The 21,408-nt window shown below is 36.2% G+C and overlaps 1 protein-coding gene across 1 annotated transcript in view; it reads right to left on the bottom strand.

Moving 5' to 3' along the window:
* Positions 1-1,185: 1,185 nt before the first annotated feature.
* CPNE8 (copine 8) overlaps positions 1,186-21,408 on the bottom strand; it is a 118,967-nt gene continuing 98,744 nt past the window's right edge. Inside the window, exons 14-20 of the mRNA XM_086609716.1 lie at positions 18,405-18,451; positions 17,480-17,661; positions 15,434-15,561; positions 11,772-11,874; positions 8,377-8,434; positions 5,518-5,591; positions 1,186-1,374 (exon numbers count right to left, since the gene is read on the bottom strand). Coding sequence (XP_086465842.1) covers positions 1,186-1,374; positions 5,518-5,591; positions 8,377-8,434; positions 11,772-11,874; positions 15,434-15,561; positions 17,480-17,661; positions 18,405-18,451 — 781 coding nt within the window. The remainder of the gene's footprint in view (positions 1,375-5,517; positions 5,592-8,376; positions 8,435-11,771; positions 11,875-15,433; positions 15,562-17,479; positions 17,662-18,404; positions 18,452-21,408) is intronic.

The raw sequence follows: 21,408 nt of genomic DNA, 5'->3' as shown, positions 1-21,408 counted from the left end.
CACAAAACTGTGTATTTTGTAAAAACTGTACATGCAAAACCATTTTATAATTATAAATGAACAGGCATATAGTAAAATTTTTGGGTAGTTCCGTACACAAAATTGTGCACAAAGCAACATTGTTGTGCAATTTTAAAACCAGTTAAGTAACATTATCATTCATGCACCCTGAATGGAATTGTGATTAAATGACAATATTAAACCCAAATATTAAGAGCCAGCATCCCTTTGAATGGGCAATCTAGACAAAAAAAGTTAAAATTTTAAATTAAGTTTAAAATGGTCCATTATAAAACATCTGCTGTAATCACTCCAAAAGACTTTTCTGATGCAAAATTTCCAGTGCTTTAAGGAATGCATAAGATTTAACGAGCTCAGTGAGTCGACTACAATACTCCAATAGTTCTGATTTGAGGTAATTTTCTTTAATTACTTATAGCAAGTAACTCTTCTAATTTGCTTCAGTAACTAGGTTAAAAAACTGTAAACTTAGATAAACTTAGAAATTGAAGAATCTCTGAAAAAATACACATACCTCCCCCTCAAAGTTTGGAGTTAGTCATAAATCACATGCAATTATGATATTCACATTTTAGGAGTCTATCCTCAAACTGTGAGATGAATGGATTACTGAGCATCGATTGAAGCAATTCAGGTATTGGAAAACACGTATGTATTTGTCCTTTTCTTAGCTTTCATTTGTATTTGTCTGGACAAACATTCAAAGAGATATTGCTTCTCTCGTTATCTTGTGACAAACTATTGCAAGCTAGAATACATATGAGTCAATATTCCAAACTTTTATTCTTAAGAATAGTTATAAAAGTACTGAAATTTAAAAATAGTAACATGTAAACATTGATACAGAGTAATAGCATTCCTATACATTTATGTACACACAGTATTCAGAGAGGACAGTATCTTCTGAGTTGAAATCCTGACTTGTGCTTTCCCCTCCAAGAAATACATCAAAAAAGTAGGGGGGTTCGTCAAAAAAAAAAAAAAAAAAAAAAAGAGACTCAGAGAGAACATCAACATTTTATTTAAAAGCTTTCAAGTTGCTCATGCAACCGTAGAAGAATTTTGGTATGTGAAGAGAATTTTCTAGCTCCAAAAATCTGTAAGAAGCAACTGCTGCATCCAGAGACTCTTAAATTGTGGTAAACTCTAAGCACTTTGGAGCAGTCATATCTGAGTCTGCAACACATGGATAGGGGGTGTATAAGGTGGCGGCGCCGGCAATGGCTTTATTCCTCTGACTCTCATGTAGGACAGAAACTGCTCTGGAATCTCAGCTAAAACATCTTTAGCAAGTCTTGCCATGCTTAACACGTGGTTTCCGCTTCTGTCAATGTAATCACGGAACGGCACAAACTGCAAAACAAGAGAGATGTTCACACAGGTCATTATGCAGACACAGAATACATTTCACAACATAAAAATAATAAAGTTTTATCTAGGGAGTTAGAGTACATGAATATAGTACCTTACACATTTTATACACTGGCTATTTGGGAACAGAATTTTTGCCATCTGTTTTTTTTGTGAACAAAACAGAAAGGATGCCTAATGGTGCCCTTTCCCTCCCCTCACAAAACAGAGAAGATTTAATTGTTAACTGTTGTACTCCAGGATAAATAGAGCTAATTGAGAAGTCAGATTCACAGATCTCTCATCTCCTGGCCAAACTCTAAAATCTGAAGACTCTTTTGCCCATTATACCAACCGGATAAATTTTGCTTTTTTGGATACACAGCAATGAAGGCTACAGATTAAATTCAATTTTTCTAAAAAGCATTTAAGTTTTCAAGATTTAGAGGAACACTGAATTACAGTGAGAGTTTAGCCTACACTGTATTTCTGAGATCCTGAGAGTTTTCCAGAAAAGACAGAAATAAACAAAAGAAATCTACTAAATATATTAAACAAATTAAAAAATTCTTGGGGGAGTACAAGAGTAGTCAGCAAGACTATTCAATGACAGTAGCCCTTATTCCAGATAGGAGTATCCTTTACCTCTGTTGCGTCCAAGAATGAATCAAGCACAAGGGCAGGAGAACAAGAGGCAAAAAGGAACCTGATTTTAGGGTACAAAGCCAGGAAGCAAGGTATCTGCAGTTCCATGATTAGCGGTCTTAACTATTTCTGTGTTTATTCAGTAACTCTTCAATACAAGAGACAAGCTACATACTGTGACATTTATTAGTACTGACTCCTCCATTTCATTAAAAAAGCCCTGGCAGATTTCAGAAGCCAGCCCCGCACTGCCCTGTTTCAAGTGACAGGTCCTTCGTAAACTCCATCAACTTTTCCGTAAGAATACATCTGTCTGTCCCCAGAATCACGAAGTTAGAAGAATAACAGAACAAAACAAGCATCGCTGTAGCCTGCAGGTTTCCACATTCAGCTGGGAAGGGTTAAGCTTGGTGTTCGTTTTCCCCTCGTGGTTATTCGCTTTCTACTGCAATGTCAGTCCCAGGTGAAAAGTACATGCAGACAGATAAAGAACAAAACGTGTCCCATCCCAAGAGGTCACCTTACCCACCAGTCTGCAGACATGGAAATTCAGACCACAGTTCTGCAGCAAAGGAAGGCTATTTCAACAGTGTAATAGTTGAAGTGCAATTATACTATATAGATGGCCTGAATTAGTTCTCCCTCCTCTCTCCTGGAGGAACTATGGACAGGTAAAGCACGCATACAGGTAACACAAGGACAGCTGGCAATGACAGCAGGGCCTACAGCTAACGTGTAGAAGAAGCGGGAGTGGCAGAGGAATGGCATGAAAGGTGGAAGAAAAACCAAAGGGCAACTGATGGAATGTAAAATGCTTTTTCTGTAGTTTAAGAGTTTAACTTTAAAGGCTAATATACAAAATTTTCAAGAGGAACAATAGGTTCTTTACTACAACTAAGTATTTTCCTGAAACTTCTTAAATAGAAAAAGGATAACAAAGGAGCAGAAATGAAATAAATTGAGGAAAACTGGTACACATAAAATACAGAGTCCCTGTATGTACACTAGTGAGGAGGGAAAAATGAAGGTCATGTCTTTACACGAACTGCAGTCAGTAGTAAATATAACACACAGTGACTCACTGTTAGCAGGCAAATTTTTCATTTACTAACTTAATTTAAATATTTCACAGTACTGACTGTTAAAATTAACAGTTAATTTCACTAGCTAATTTTAACTAACCTAATACACAAAAAAGATAAACTTTTTATATTTGAGTAGTTAATTTTATAAAAGCAAGTCAGTTTCATTCTGCCAGACAGAAAATAAAGGTCATACCAAACCTAAAGGGTTTGACATTATCCCTTTTTATTTATTTAGCTAGCCTATAATGTATTTGTTAGTATTTAGACAGAAAAAAGAGCACAAAATAATACTGTCTTCAGGTGATTTAATATGGTTTGGGCAAAGTTCTGATTGAAATATGTTAATAGTAAATAAATGCCTTATTGCATTTCTGATATGCAATGAATTGTAAAGAAATACAAAAGGGTATTCATTGCATATTATTTTTTATTTCTCAGCAGAAATTAAAATACTTCTGATGCAGACAATTGTTATAAACAAATCTTGTTTATAACAGTTGAAGAACTCTATTCCATTTATGCTTTTTGAATGTAAACCCAGCAGCTTTTGGAGCTGCTGTTGTTTGGAAAAATTATGGATAATTACGTTGCGTACCTTTAAATACATTTAAATGTAAGTGCTGTGCATGCCAGAGATATCTGAATTAGCTTTAAAAAAACCTGACATGGAACAGGGCTTTGCAGAAATACTAGTCTGGGGTCCAGAAAAGTTACAGTTCCTGTATGTATAAATGAAAACATATCTACACATTCCAAAGTTCATCAGCTGCAACATGACCTTAATTATTATTAAAATATTATCACCTGCAATATGAGCTATTCATATAGCTCAGTTATTCAATATATACATATTCTACTAACTAACAATAATATAAAAATTCAACCTGGATTGGAGAGATATAAGATAAAATAAGCAAGAGGAAAAATAAGTGAAGACTATGAATTTTCACAAATAGGAGGAATAAAGGGAGAAGAAGATATGGCAGATCTAAGGTAAGGTTTGAACCTAAGGATGTCTGTCAGTGTTTAAGAGGCATTTGGACAACTCACTTAACATGCTTTAATTTTTGGTCAGCTCTGAAGTGGTCAGGCAGTTGGACTAGATGACCATTGTAGGTCCCTTCCAACTGAAATATTTGATTTCATAAATGTATCCAGACACTTCCAGGAAAATACACCTTCCATGAAAGACTTAGTTTTAGGTAGGTATCATTCTTTCTACAGTCATCAGCTTGATCCAATTTTTCAGTAGTTTGCTGCTTTTCAAATGTTAACTTCTTTAACACTTTACTTTAGGAAGCAGGGATTAGCGTTCTGAGCCATCGACTGTCTTTCTCTTCACTTTGTTCCACCTTAGTATCCCATGAAAATAAAAAACGTGTAGCTAGTTAATTTTATTTGATCAAGAAAATAATAAAAAATGAAGTTTCTCCAGAGGGGTATGTCATCAGGAGGCAAGATGAGGTGCTTGGAGCATGGATGAAGTACATGATTTGGACAACCTGTGGAGTTCTAGAAATCTACAGCAATGAGGGTAATGAGGATTATGGTGAGGTACGTGGTATGTGTGTGAAAAACTGCTATACCACCCTGCCAGTGGTTGCCGAGGTTTGAATGACTACTACTGGGCGGACTGAATGATTGTAGAGAGTAGGAACACAACCAGAGGACTTTGGCAGAGAAATAGAGGTGTCTGTGGAGAGCAGCACTTTCGGGGCTTGGTTCAGACATGCAAACACAGATCATAGAACCATAGAAGTTTGGGTTGGAAAGGCCCTTTAAAGGTCATCTAGTCCAAACCCCTTGCAATCAGCAGGGACATCTTCAATTAGATCAGGTTGTTCAGAGCCCTGTCCAACCTGACCTTGAATGTTTCCAGGGATGAGGGATCTAAAACCTCTCTGGTCAACCTCTTCCAACTATCATCTGAGGTTCCTTGACTCATGAGACATCTATATGGCTGTATGTAGTAGATTCAACATAGGAACTGGGAGACACTCATGGTCTTCTGGACTGGCAGTCAGAGGCAAGGAAAGACACCCTAGGCATCTCAGATGCACTTGTTAGAGGTCTGGGTATTGCTAACTTCTGCAAAAGTTGCAGTTTTTCTTTATGGAATCACATTGAGATTGCAGTACAGAGGCAAATATCTCTTCTTCCATGGCTGTATAACCTTAAGACTTTATATTACTGTACTGCCAGTTAGAGGTAATTTCCTAATGAATGCAAATCCATTACTATGTGTTATATAAAGGCTTATACGTATCACAGAGCGTTTCTGAGCTGTTATGAACACCCCAAGATTAAGTATGTCAGTGCTAAGGTAAAATAAAAGGCAGGACTATCGATAGAAAGAAGAATTCAAAACAAATAGGATCAGTAAAATCTAAGTATTTGAGTAAATTTTCTGTCCCACCTGCACAATGTCTCTTTCTGCAAACTTTCCTCTTGAAGAAATTCTCACTACATCACCATCCAGTTCTTCCATAGCTTAAAAAAAAGAAACAAAATGAATTAATCTATGAGTTCAGCTGCACAACAAAAACAATCTTACTGAGAAAAAGTTTATAGTCAGTTTACACTTTAGAGCAATAAAACCAAAAATTGTTATTTATGTAACTTTAAGATCACTTGTGCCATAAGACACATAATGCTTTGTAGTTATTTTGCACTTTTTCATGCTGACAATACATGCTTTCTGCCTTTATTGTCATCTTCAGAACAAAACAGATCATGATAAAGTCCTTATCCTTCCAGCTCTCAAACCAGCAAGTATATCTGTTTTGGTAAGACTATATTCATACTTTCATAGGTGGAGAAGAATTCATCTTCAGCAATTATTCTTACAGAAGATATCATAGGATACAGCATAAAGAGGTAATAACTCACATTCATACTGGAAAAGTAATGACTGTTAACTCACAGGAATGAGCAGTTCTTAAAAAAAAATTAAATTTTTTGGGTAACACTTGTTGTATCTTTCTGAACAGGATCCAGGTCCCCAGACACGCAGAAGCCATTCTAGGTAGAAAGGCATACCTACTCTCTGGTCAGTATTGAAATGGATGGACTTTGGATGACAGACTATTGCTCAGCTGCAATCCTACAACCCTTCTTTTAGCATAACCTATGAAAATCAAAACCCTGCATCACTAGAGCTTCTCGGGGGTTTACAATTGGGCTGAGTTCACTGAAACTAGCATTTCAAAACCTAGTTCTTCTAAAGCAAGAACTAGAAAGCATAAAGCATGCTATCAGGAGCCAAGTTCAAACCAAACAAAAGAACGTGTTCCTTCAAAGAAAAAATTACTTGGTCTGTAGAGTACACTGCCAGATGATGCTGTTGATGCAAAAAATGTACGTGTGTCCAAACCAGGAGATTGAACAAGTATTTTAAGGAGAGATCCACTGAAAATTTCCAAAATAGACATAAAGCACATCCTGCTCAGAAAACTCAAATCGAAAAACAGTATTCAAGGGAAGTATTGTATTTACTTATTCTGTTGTTAACTTTCTCTAGTTAACCACCTATGGCCATGTCAGATTCAGAATACTGGGCAAACCAGACCCCTGGTCTGGCCTGTTACAGTCATCCTCACATCCTTAAGTAAAGATCTGCCAAATACACGTGCCATTTCTCTGAGCTCCAGACTTTTAAGAATCCCGTTTGTAGTCCCCAGGGGTTGGGAGATCTAGGGGGCAGTGATACCTGGAAAGGAGTAGCTTAGTCTCTCTACAGCAGAACTGAGGCTTGACTGGCATTTGAATTGCAAGACAGTGTGGCTGGAACACACACCCTCCTAGACACACAATTCTTCAGTGTCCATATCAGACATAGAGTCTGTTGTTTTTTCCAGAACGAACTTCTGCAGATGGAAAAGTCATTTCTCTGCCCTCTTGGGCACTGAAGGACTACTGATTTGGCACACATCTAACAGGTGAATTTCACTGAGGCAGTATACCATGGAGTGTGGGTCCAAAGATGGAAACTGTATCCTGCAGTACAAACAGAATCCTGCCTTAAGAAAAGTGATAGCCATGACACTCCAAGAATCCTGCAAAGACAACCTCCAGAAGTAAAAAAGAATACAGAATCTACAAGTCCTGACTGAGCTAAGGGGAGCCTGGGCAAATCCAAGGACCAGGCAAAGAGGGAGAAAGAGAAAAGGCAAAGGAGGAGGTGAGAGAAAGTAACGTACAACTAAAGTTGGAATTCTCAGGGGGAAAAGTTAAGTTTGCAAATTTCCCTCATATGCATTTATGAAGATAAACTGTCTATTCTCGTTGCTTGTGTCATACAATCATTTGAGGTGTAAGTGTCCACCCAGACAATCTCTTCAAGGAATAAGATGCTTGAAATTATCACTAATATATCACTTGCCAAAAATTGTAAGAAAGTCAACCCTCAATAAATTATTTTTCTTGTGTTATTTTTTCCTCTTGTTTTCATACTCTTAGAGTATTTGAACAAAAATTAGTATGTATAGTCATTAGAGACTATTCGTATTATGCATCTGTGGTAGTACTAAGTACATTTTATGTACAAAAGAAGGCTTACTGTGTAACCAAAAGTACTAGAATTAAAAAGAAAGGACGTTAGACTTTGAGGAATAGATATACAGGGAATGTCTACACTTCATAGTGCAGTGACACACACGATGGCACTTAACAAATTAGCCCAAATAACAGAAGCAGCTTAGTTATTGCAATACAGAATGGCATTCCAGAACATCACATGAAAGAATATGTAAATAATCCTGGTAATTTCTCTCCTGCTGTAATATTCTCTCAATTCTGCTAGACAGTGCGGCTCATTCCTGTTATCTAGTGAAACCCAGCTTAACCTAGAGCATCTCCTCAATTGTATTTATTTTTCTCAGTATATTATTACTGCAGTAAAAACAGATGATTAATATTTCCAGTCGACTGACACTTCACAAGGCCACTAAATATCTGTGTGGAAAAAATTCAACATTACTTGAGTATACTTACTTTACTGTGGTTTTTTTTTTCCCACTTATCTTCTGGAGCTCTGTAAATGCGTAGCCCCCATATGGTTCTGTGACTTGAACAGAGAGCCTGAGGGGCTACACAGCTCCACATGGTAGCTTGTAATCATACTGTGTTATCAATCAATCCAGCTGGAAATGTCAGCAGTGCTTACTGCTTGTTCCATATTATGCTCATTTGAAGAACAATGTTTGTTTGAAAAGACGCATATTACTAAAATGTAAACAAATATAAAAAATTCTAGGAAAAACACTAGAACACTTACCATCGAACTCTGCTGGTCCTACCCCCACTATAATTATTGACATTGGAAGCTTTGAAGCCTTCAAAAAAAGAAGCAAAAGAAGTTTAACATGTTACATAACCTCTGCAAATAATATGTGAGATCTGAGAAAATCTGAATAGAAAACACGCAGAAGTTATGTGTTTTTCCACCTAAAAAGTTGAGTGGTGTAAACTGTCTGCTTAAGTGGCACAAAACTTCTTCTATGTTCCTTCTTGCATGAAGACAGAAAGGCAGATGATTGTTTTAATTTATTTTTTCCTTATAAAGTTTTGAATCACATAGATCGTAATTAAACATAACAAACTATGCTAGCATTTAATACTAATATGACAACCAAAGACAACAAATTTATATTAAAAACTTTTGTACACTGACAATAATTGCAAATGTGTACCTAATGACAGCTTGACATTTATTTAAATGTATTTTGCTGTTTCTCGATATTACATAGCTGTTTGGAACTATGTGATGCTATTTTTTACATAGATCTTATGCTAATTTTTCTCGAGAGAATAAATCACCTATTTGAGTAATATGCATCTTATATTTCTTCTACAAATGAAATTTTATTCCAGTCAGTCATCCATGCCACAAAGTAAACAAGATATCGAACTGGCTTATGGTAAGATTTTAAATTTTACTTAATCTTTTTCATTCAATGAAACCAGGCAAAGACAATATCTGGCTTTCCCTGAATAAACTCTCTGTAAAGCCTTTAAAATTACAAAGACAGTATTATAAACATTGGATTCTCCTGCCCTGATAGTAGCACCAGATATCTGCTGGTTTACATAAATAATCTGAAACTCCCTCTGTTGAGGAGGGTAACAACTGAAAAAAAAAACATCTACCAAATGTCAGGGCTGACAACTGTTCCTTAGTGAAATATTCTGCTGAACTTTTACATTTCTACAGTAACTTTAAACAAGTAGTGGCCAAAAATCATAGATGTACACTTTCTGCTAAATTAAACTCGGCTTCACTGAAGTCTGAAATCAAGTGGTTTTAGAACATATTGTTATATTTTTCTTCTGGAATATAAAAAATGTTTTTCTCCCCCATTTAAAAGGTATTCTCATTTTAGATACATCATCACCATTTCCCATTCTTCATCTGTCATAATACTACATACAAAACCAACTTTCCTTAAGCAGATTTACAGTTTAATTACTGTAGACATGCTATTGAAAACAATGAAAACATGCCATTCTGTAAATCACTATTATATGCTATATACTATACATTGACTGCAAATTCATCACAAAGTGTTACTAAATAGTCAATCTTCCAGTTAAATTTTATAGCACAGTAAAAAAATGTAATAACCCCTTGTTAGTTAAATACTAATACGCTGCTGATGATAATGGTATAAGCTGTTTGGCCACGGTCCTGGGCAAACCGCTCTAGTTAGCCCTCCTTGAGCAGGGGGCTTGGACAAGATGACATCCAGAGGTCCCTTCCAACATCAACCAGTCTGTGATTCTGTGATTCTGTGATTAAGGGCCACAAGTACAGTGTAACTGTAACCGAATTACAGTGCTCAGCTCCTGTTTTTCAGATGTTTTCTAGACTCTTACTGCCTGATTGTAAAGAGAACATCCTTTAAAGACATTCCTACTCACACAGACACAGTATTATGTGACACAATGTATATGAAACAGTAAGTGGCAAGGACAGCATACACACAAAAGGTTAAACTTTTGCATACAAACCCAAATAGTGGCATTTCCTGAATGACAGCATAACCTTTAAAGAGTTTGGTAAAACAGAATGTGTCTGACATATGTGTTGTAATGAGAAAGATGCCTAAAAGCATAATTAGTGTTAAAAAAAGAAATACACTCTTCATGAGTTTTATGCATATCAAGTTGCACTGAACATCACTGCCCTTTTTATTACTTTGGATATTATTATGACTGAAAAAACCACTATTGAATAGCATTTAATAAGTTCTGTCATGGCACACTGTGCTCACATTCAAAAAGTATACAGAAAAATGAATGCATCTTCATAAAAAGGAAAGAAGGCAAATATTCCCAAACTTCCACTCATTTTAAGTTAACAACACATCTGCTGTATTTCCACGCAGTTGCAGACTAACAGCTATTATTCCTGGAAATGAACTATTACTGGAAACAAAGTTTTTCTGTATGTCTTAGTGGCAAATTACTTAATCTAACAAAATATCAACCAACTAGACTTGCTGGTCTTTTACGGACTTCAAATTGAGGGATGTGTAAAATCAAGAGCTGCTCTTTTTTCTCCACGAAGCCTTTTTATCACCTAAAAGAAGGTTCTACACTTCTAGGCTAGACTAGAGGATGAACATCCAAGCTAAAAGCTTGTTTTTCTACTTTAAAAGTGAGAGTCAGTTTATCGTATTTTAATATTGAAGGCTGGAGGAGTAGAGGAAGCAAACTGGTACCTTCAAACACAGCTGTAGCTTTGGGTGTAAAAACTTACCGGGGGGGCTGTCAGAGTCCTTATTAACACACACTCTGTTTACATGCTGCTGGCTAGAACTTGAGGGCATCTTGCTCTCCAGTGAAAGGCAGAACATTTCAGCAATATTTTCATGTGCACTCTACAAACTGGAACGGTTTGAATCTCTACAGGAGGTAATGAAAGTCGGCCTTCGAAAATATGTCACCTAATTCTACAATACTCATTTTGACATGATGCTTAATTATTTTAACATAGGCTTTTCACTTACCACTTCACTAGTAACTAGATTCAGTGTGGTATGCTAAAAAATACTAGTATAGATCTTTTCAAACCTGTCTGAACGCTGTTTCTGTGTACTTTCACCTGACATTCCCTAGGGGCAAAAGAAAAATGGAACCTGTTCATAATACAGAATATTAATTATAAGCACAGCAGTTTTGAAGATAAAAATATTGAAAATAATGCAGAAACTGGGAAACAATTAAGAATTTTTTTAATTTCAGGAAATCAGATGACTGGTATGCTTGCCATTTTGGATCAGAAAGTTTGGAGCAGGTTTTAAAAAGCAGAGAGGTTGAGGGGTGGATCAAAGCTGTCTGTAGTTGTTAGAAAGATAAAGAACAGTTCACTATGAAAAACTGTATTGTGGGATGTGTATGAGGAAGGAGGCAGCAAGAATCAGATGATGAAAATCACAGGAACATACAGTTCATACATCACTCCCCACAGAACCCTATGTAATTAAGCTGTGATTCAACTTTTGGTTTCTTTTTGTCTTTGTGGATAATAAACTTCTGCTGTTTGGAAAAACGGTTAATTTATGGAACAAATTCAGTGCCTGAAATATTAGCTGATTAAGTTTATTGCCTAAAATATTAATTCTTAGAAACTTAATTCTTTTACATTTCAACACTTTCAGCAAAACTTACATTCACTATGGATTCTTTTGTCTGAGCCATATCAGAAATAACTCCATCTGTAACAATGAGAAGAACAAAATACTGGGAGCCATCTTTTACTGAAGCAGCATATCTAAGGAAAGAAAAAACAACATTATAAGAGTAAAAAACCCCTTTGTACAAAGGAACTAATATGAAAAAAAGCTGTATTTTAAAAATTTGACTACTGAGGACTAATAAAAACAAAGAAACATGACGCAGTAGATTTCAAAAGGAAAGACATTCATAAGATGGACAATCTACTTTTAAATGAGAACATAATATTAATAATCGGCATGTGCTGAACCAGTGAAAAACGGGAACTGTATCACTACCGAGAAGAGCACAGACAGCTTCTGCTTTACAGAATCCTGAGTAGTTAGAAAGCCTGAGTTATTTAACAGTTATTACCTCTGGGGAACACAGTTTGGTATGAAGGGAATATATTACTGTAGTGGAGGGATTTATAGCACAAATAAAATTTATCAGGAATCAGGATGTTGCATAAATATTACATTAATTTTTTTTGGTCTTACAAAATCAAGTTACTTACTGTTGACCACGCTAGCACATTTATACTTCCCACTTAAGTGCACATTTGTAAAATGGCTGAACATGCATCCTGCAAACTTGGCTTAGTTATTCATCTCTTTGCACCACCCACAAATGTGCTTTCAAGACTCAAGCTTCACCCTATGCTGTACACAAATACAAGACAAAACATATCCAGTGCCATTCCAGTCCTGCCTCAGAGGAAGGACTCAAGAAGCAGCTGCTCTTTGAAAATGAGCAGCTTTTGAAGATTTTGAAAGTCCTGAAAGACAGTGAGTCTGTAGAAGCCCGCTGAACAATATGGCCTGCATGCCAGAAACTAAGACTTCAGTTCATTTATCTTCAACTCCCAAGGGTCGGAGTGTCCTATATAGTTAAAAACTTTTTCTGTGTGGAGCCGGCTGCTCCACTTGCTGCTTCACATGACAGCAGCCAATATAGTTACTACTTTTATGAAGACTCTTGGTGCTGTGAAGGAGTCAAACAGAACTTTTATTACAAAGTGGCAATGAGTAGTATGGAGAGCAGGACAAAAAAAAAAAATCTTAGTCTCCGTATGAACACTGTGGAATATATGCCCAAGTACAGAATAAGACTGTCAAAGAACTCACTATCTTATCAATCACTGAATATGAAAGGTCTGCATCACTGAATAGGAATTGTTCTAATGATGCTCATGATGATTGCATGTGCTTAGAAAATTCTAACTCTGATGTTACACAGTGCATTTGCAAGCGAGTATTGCCAATAAATAAGATGCTGTAACTGCAACATTTGCAAGAGTTTGGAAGAATGTATGACTCATGCAAAGCCCTTACACTCCTCCTCCTCCTCTCCCCAGGATACAGATGGGTAGAAAAGCCACGCAGACAATGAGCCTATTGAATATCTTCTATTTACATGCTGGCAGTAGGGACTGATAGTTAAATATCTAGATTAACGAGACCTACTGTGGAACACGGTTTCCCTACCATATGGAGACTTCTTTTATCTCTTTTTTTTTCCACAATGCTTACATTCTTTTCATTGATGTCTGCCGTGACAAAGGATGATGAAAGAGTAAAATAAAAATTCATTATCCTTTCTGAGCACTTAATACTGTCTCCACACCTACACTGAAGAAATGCAATAGAAATTTGGTTTATTTATATTTTTCCACAGAATAAAACATTCTGACGTCTTTTGCAGGAAAGATCTTCTATGAGGAGGGGAGGTAACAGAAGACACTAGGTAGAATCTGGTGTAGATAACTCCCTAGCTAGAGGAAGGATAATAAACTCATTATCTGCTTAAAGAACTTCTAAAGAGTTGTGAGATCACAACGGGATAGTAATATCTGTCATATTTTCCAGAGATTTCATCAGAGGCATATTTTTAAGTATGAGGGATGTGGGAAGAAGGAATTTCTTTGAGACTGAAGGTAGGTTCCAAGAGTAACTGCAGCTAGATCATAATTTCTACTACTATGTCTATAAATCAATAGAATAGCCAAGAAACTGCACACTGAAGGAAAATTTTACTGAGAGCTGGCCTGGTACATGAATTGTATTAAGGATGATCATGCATCAGAAATCTTCATGAAGATACTTAGATTTTCCACTATAACGTAGTGTGATTTGCTACCAGAAGGAGCTCCCAAAGTTTGCAACCACTTGATATTTAGACAGAAGTTCAGTGGAAGAACTACATATGATGGTGACAGGCTTCTGTGATTCTGCAAAAGCTGACAAGTACTCCTGAGAAACAACTGGTAAGAAAAGGAACTCGATTTATGCCAATGCTTTGATGGTACTAAATAATGAATTTCAATTTTAGCAATGACCAGGAGGCTTGAGGTTAATTGTCAAATCCTGAACCCGCCAGCTCAGCTGATACAACAGTTCTAAAGAAGAAGAAAGAGCGAGAAAAGTCAATTGGATCGATTTCCAGTTAACATGGCTAATGCAGACACAGAATGCCACATGCATGGAATTCAGCTGTCATAAGGATTGGCATGTTTCCTCACAGTCTGAAAACTGCTACCGGAGAGAACCTGTCAAAGGGAAGATTAAAAGGAGACAGCTAGTTGCTGAAGAGAAGCAATTGAATATACATGTACACAATTTGAATTGTATGATTCAAAGATGGAACAACTAATCCTAATGATAAATAATTGAAACCAACTATCTAGCCATGCTGGGGTGCACAGAAAATTCTTTGCACCATAGAATTAGCAAATTATTTTTCACTAGGCCGTAGAACTAACAACAGCAAGAACAGATAGTAAATAAATATTTCTTGCTACAACAACTATTTTGCAAGCTCATAAATAAACATTAACAGTACAATGATTTACACATCCCTACTGTTTTATTTTATAAACATTAGCTCTTTCTCTGTATCCATAAATAAAATAAAATCTGTTCAGGTAGTTACTCAGCTAAATTATCTGAGCTATATCACTTTTCCTATACCAACACATGGAGGGATACCGTAAGTCAAAATTTTCTCTGCCAAAATAAGGCAAATTATCTTCCTTAAGAAAATTCTACAATCACAAGAAGGGTTTTGCTTTGAGAAGTTAGATGAGGTGTTTCATAACAGCACTGTGGCTCCCCAGCGGTGGCTGCTGCACTATTGCCTTAACAGTACCACTACCAGCTGGGAGCTGTTGCCACAGAGAGACTTAGAAAATTGTGTTGACCTTTTGGACATTTTGAGATTAGACGAACTACACATGCATTAAAAAACTGTATTTTATAAATTTTTTGATAGATTTATGGCTTTTCTGTAAAGCAAAAATTCTGTGCTCCAAAGGACAAAAAAGGAACATGGCAGAATGATCTCACAAAAGTCTTCTGCCATTATGATTCCTCCTAAGATTTTAACACAGGGTGGATCAACTGGATCACTTGTATTTATTTTTAATCAGTGATGAAATTCTGCATAATACTAGTACATGGTCTTCTAATCTATTCAAAAGTACAAGTTAATCACGTTAAACAGAATAAACAAAACAACTATAAATACCTTTTTCAATGTTTAGCAACTGTTGGCCTTTTATATATGATAGTTATACTGACAATAAGAAGTTTCTGAGAAGTACCCGCTGGGATGCTTACCTGGCTACATGATTAATTACAGGGGCAAAGTTTGTTGGTCCATAAAGCTGTACAGATTTTAGACTCCTGTAATATGCCTCCATTACACCATCAATTCCATGACAGTATGGATTTTGAGGGTTTCCATTCTAATGAAAACAAGAGACAATTAATCACTAAAAGTAATTATGAAGCAAAAATCATGTAGGTTAGTGAACACTACCCACTGTACATTTCTAAATGGCAAAGACCTAAGCATTCTAGGATCTCTGCAGAGAGAGTTTACTACAAATGCTTAACGTGAGTGTCATGGCTGGTTGTGAGTGTTAACTGCCTAGGGAAGGAGATTCTAGCAGCCTCAAGTAATATGCAGTCTGAATCACTGGAACTGGTTCCTAGACATAAATACCATCTTAACTGGAATTGAACAGTCTTTCTTACATGCAACAGTAACAGGCATTTCCCTGTGTGGATTTAAGGTATGAATTACAGGGCAGACGTAAAACTGGAATCATGCTTAGGAACACAGTTCTGACTTAATGATTTCTTATTTTAAAAATGTGAAAAAAGAAACGGTAGCCAGAGCCTGATGTTCATACACTATGTAAGTATAAGGTAAACTATAAACTCTTCATTGTTTTGGTACACTGTTCTCCATTGGAAAACTGTTTTTCAGCCTGGTATAAACAGATGAAGAAAGCATCTTATTCTTTGGGAACCCACTGAAATGGCTGAGACTGTAAATTCTTTGGGTATATATTTTACTCCACAATGACACTATAATGAGGACACATATTTAGAGATGACAATACAAACATATAAACTAAATCTCAGATTAATGACCCATGTCAAGCCAGACAAATGACCCACGTAAGACTTCAAAACCTTTCAAATCACTTTACTCTCCTTCATGTGCCAACACCTCATCAGTTTAATGTGCCAGTATCTCATTCTGAGGTAGAGTATATCTCCCTGAGAATCTAGAAAAGCACAGGAGATTTTTCACGGAATTGATCTGGAATGTTAAGAAAGAATACTGAAAACACTGCTTAGCATTAAATGGGAGACACTTAAATATGTTTATATATGGAGGAAGGAAAAAAAGGCTGTTTTTTCCTCTGTAAAAGCACTGTAATGCCTCATGAATTAACTGAATTAATTATTTTAGAAACAACTTTTAAAACTGAAAGTAGCCAGGAATAAGTCCACTGTTTTAATATCCTTAAGATTATATGTACATTAGAACCTGCTATATGGAAGTCCAAAGAAAGTTGGTGACTCAAATGAACATCTGCAATTGCACCTATTTAAATTACTATCCATGCTGAAAACCTTTCCTTGAGATAAGACATGTGGCATTGTTTTCTAGCACAGGCTAAGAGAAGAAATACACATCTACAATCACCAGTCTTCTGCCACGTCTTTGCTGCTATCTAATTAAAACTCTCCTGATAAACCTACACTTGCTGTAATTCCGATAACTTTATCCTACTCACAGAAAAACAAAAAAACTCAAAAGTAGAGAAACATCCACACTAATCACAAGCATCATTATAACACACCAACCTTTCTGAGAAATCGTGTTAGATTTTAGTTTTGTAATTTAACTGGCACATAGATCAGTCTCAGATTTGTTTTGCTACCTCAGCTTATAGTCCACTTAGTTATCTCTGTCTCTAAACTAGCAGCCTGTAAAAGATAAAGAGATCCCAGAAAATGAGAGAGAACAATAACAATAATAATGAAAGATTATCTTGGATCATGATTCACTTGCTTCTTAAGATAGATTAGCTTCAATCTAAAGTCTTTCAAGCATCTGTTCCTCATGCTTCTACAGCTGAGGTTAAAGATGATTACTTTTCTTTGGCCTACAGGGACTTCTTCACTCTGGATTTCTGTCAAGAAGTTCACTATGATGAAAAATTTTGAAATAAGCTTTTAGACAGAAGAATTAGCACATTTTCTGTACTTTACCTGTCCAGTGATTGCTTAAGACTGCAACCTTAATTTCCTAAATTCTGTTGTAGTAAAGAGATTCAAACAATGTATGAATATTTATTTACTTACCAGTGCAAATTCATGTGATACTCTTCCATCTGGAGGCAGTCTGGCTCCAAAGCCTAGAGCTGGGAACATTTTATCACTATCATAGTCCTGAATTATTTCACCTACTGCTTTCAGGGCCATGCCATAAGCATTCAGCTGATAGGGATTCATGTAGTGCAGTGAAGTAGGCTGTGAAGGGTTACCTGTAGAAACACGGATCAGATATACTTTAAAACTGAATCACTTCAAATTTTTTCTCTTAAAAATAATAGAAATCTAAGAAAGCAGAAATTGAAAAGATCATGAAAAGAAAACGGAACTTATTTCCTGTATACATAACTGTGGTTATAGCAGGTAAAAATGTAATGTTATGTATATATTTTAATAGATTAACAGTAGTAGCTGTAAACCTTTCAGCATCGAATAGGTAGGAAGAAACTGTGATTAGACTTGTAAATTTGTGTCATTTTATAATATGATACACACTTTTAAGATGAAATTTACAAAAGTATTTTGACGTTCTGAACGCAGCTTTGGAGGAGGATCAACTTATCTCTGCTTCACCCCGCTTCAGCCTTGCTCCACCTGAAACTCCTTTCTTTTGCCCCTCTTAATGGGGTCTTCCAAGTTAGCCAGTTTTCTCCCAGCAATAATAAAGAAGCAAACAAACAAAAATAAATCAGAAAGTACACAAATATTTGCAAATTGCTCTTATTTACTAAATTTTACATGTAGTTTCTTCATTTTACCTATTCTGTTTGCCCTGCTTGGGGCCTCTAGTCTGTTGCTCAGCAAAATGGAACCCTGATTCCGCGTGGTGCCATGCATACAGACTATCAATAACACAATGAAGTTAAGCAGAATACTGATATAGATACATACACACACACATATGTACACTTCAAACTGAACACAGCATATACATACACAAGATGTTTATTCTTACCATTTGAGGCTGTGAAATCAATAGCTACTGTGAAATTGATTTGGGTTCTGTAGAAAAAGCAAATACAAATCTTATTAATAGTTTTACTGTCATGTGGAAAGGCAAACAAGAGATGATAATGTTGTTTGTGGACAAACTCTGGGACAATGACTTTCTAATACAGGAAATAAACACTGAAAATACTCTTTTATAAGTTCCAGCCAAGTGCTACACAACACTGTTTTATTAACACACTGCAAACAGTTACTTTACTCTGTCTTTCCTCTTTTCATTATTTATGAAAAATCCTGAATCGTTCATAAGGTTATTAAGATCTACAAACATTATTAATTCATTTTCAACAGCAATACTGATATTTCCTTGGACATATTTTAGCCCTAGTCATGGAAGACTTTGACAAGAGAAGTAGGGTTTTACTAATCTGCTCCTTTCCTTAACACTAAAACTGTGTCTTCATTCAGAACATATTTGAAATCATACTATCCATAAAATGTTTGGACAGGATATTATAGGTTTTGGCAGTGGATTTCATTCATGTGGACACAGTCAATACTTGGAGTGAGCATATCAAGGTAATTCTTGGAAGACAAAAGTAAAATCTGGAAGCAGGAGTATTTAGCAGTAGCTGCATAAAGCCATTATCATGCATAGATCAATTGTTAGCATAGAGTTACAGTCAGAAAAATTAACCATTAATAGACTTTTACAGGGTGACAATCCAATTAAATGCAGTTCTGTTCCACAACTTCCTTCAGGATGAAATACTGTCATTCTGGAGATAATCTCTTAGCTAGTAAGACTCTATCAGGAAAAAGAGTTTGTATGAATTTGAAAATTGACTTTTTGCTCTGATCAAGTATTTTACATCTTCCTTCAAATTTCTGTCTCAGTGTGTGCAACTGTGAATTTAATGACCAAATTAGCAAAGATTAAACCTCTTTGAAAGTTAATAAACAGACTTAACTCATGCACGTTTAGACTGAACACCAACAATTTGACACCTGGCTTTGCAGTAGTCGTTTTACTGCTTAAATAACCTGATGTGCCCAGAGAAAATACTATTTATTTCATAAAAAGCTGGGTATGAAAAAACATTTTATCATATTGATCAAGGCTAACACAAACCAAGCTAGGTTACGGACAGTATCAAGAGGAATCATGCAGTTCCATGGAACTTGGTCAGCCCAGAATACATCTAAAACTGCTGTGGCCTCTATATGACTTGAACAGAAAAACAGCGAAAGCTGCTTCAATCTCCGAAAACTTCAGAGACCTAAGATTTATGAGAGAAGTTTTCTGCCAATACTTCTGCATTCTGCTTTATGCAGTTTCACCGAAAAATATTTTAATGTCATGAAAAGTCAGATCTTGTTTGATCTGTACGCGAAATTCAGGCCCTGTGGCTTCTTAATCACAATGCCCTTCTGCACTGTCAGTTAGTTGTAAGAATAAAGATCCTAAAAAGTGCATATCAACTACTTTTCTAACACCATCACTATAGTGTGCAGAAAAGCTGTCTTCCTCAGATAAGAACAGGTTAGGAAAAAGAGCAACAAAAAAGTCTAATATAACACCATTTCTAGTTTTATGCTTAGAGTCCTTACTGGAACTGCCAAGCAAAACTGCTTTGGGGCTATAATCACTCTGTACTTAAAATTTAAGGGCTTTGGTGTGGTGCAATGTTTGAAGAGTAGAACAAGACTTCTCCAAGCACTACATGTCAGGTACGTCAAGAACAGAAATCTTTCAGTGTGCTGAAGAATGTGCCACTGAGGAAAAAGAACCTCAAACAGCATTTCCTCTGTGTAAGAACAGCAAAACTTATTTGTAAACTCATTTCCTGGATCAGCTATTCTGATCCCATTGGTAAAAAGAAATAGAGTTTTGTAGATTTTGAATTCAAGACAGAAACAAGAGAAAGCACAGTAAAAGAAGATTACAAAGGAAAACTGCTAGTAAAAGAAAAAAATATGGAAACTACATTTAATGGCAAAAAGAACAAAGCCAATTTTCATGTGGCTACAGGTAGTGACTGACAGCATCAGTTTCTGAAGTATTCCTCAAAGCGGTGTATCTCTGTTAAAGTATACTGCTCTGGACAACAGAAACCCATCTGGTAAACTAGAAAAACTCTCTCTCTCATTTACAATCCAACATAATCTGGACTATGACTTCTGTCCAAGCAGAAAAGTATATGTATGACAGTGTCTGCCAATTTGACAACTATAAAAGTTGTGACATAAAATAAGATCAAATCTGATATCTACACCTCTAGAATTTGTTCCCATCTGTATGTACATTTCCAAGACACTGCTACAGAAAAACATACAAGAACTTAAACCAATTACTTAATTTCAACCATTTATAGATGACTGTATATAGATTAGAATTCAGTTTCCTAAATATAGGCTCCTAATATTATTTTAAAGCCTGCAGGGTACTTACTACACCATGGAAATTTTTGGGCATCTAAAATGGCATTAAATGCCTATGTAGTTCAGGAAACTGGATCCCACTCAATGCAGCTGTCACTTTGTGTTATGGATTCATGACCACAGAGAACATCATTGGTGTCTTGCAGAGGACCAGGAAAGCTAGAACAAACTCTGTTAGAGCAAACCTGCAGTGTGATCGCCCTGTGTTTTCAATAACCATTTTGTTACATATATCATAAAACACGCACATGGAGAAAAGGAGGCTGAGGGGAGACCTTATCGCTCTCTACAGCTACCTGAAAGGAGGTTGTAGTGAGGTGGGTGTCGGTCTCTTCTCCCAAGTAACAAGAGATAGGACAGAGGAAATGGCCTCAAGTTGTGCCATGAGAGGTTTAGATCGGATATGAGGAAACGTTTCTTCACCACAAGGGTTGTCAAGCATTGGAACAAGCTGCCCAGGGAAGTGGTTGAGTCACCATCCCTGGAGGTATTTAGAAGATGTGTAGATGTGGCACTTAGGGACATGGTTTAGTGGTGGACTTGGCAGTGTTAGGTTTAGGGTTGGACTC

Source organism: Tauraco erythrolophus, chromosome 4 (assembly GCF_009769465.1).
Source record: "Tauraco erythrolophus isolate bTauEry1 chromosome 4, bTauEry1.pri, whole genome shotgun sequence".
Lineage (NCBI taxonomy): Eukaryota > Metazoa > Chordata > Aves > Musophagiformes > Musophagidae > Tauraco > Tauraco erythrolophus.
The sequence above is the reverse complement of the archived record's forward strand: the minus strand, read 5'-3'. Positions and strand labels throughout refer to the sequence as shown.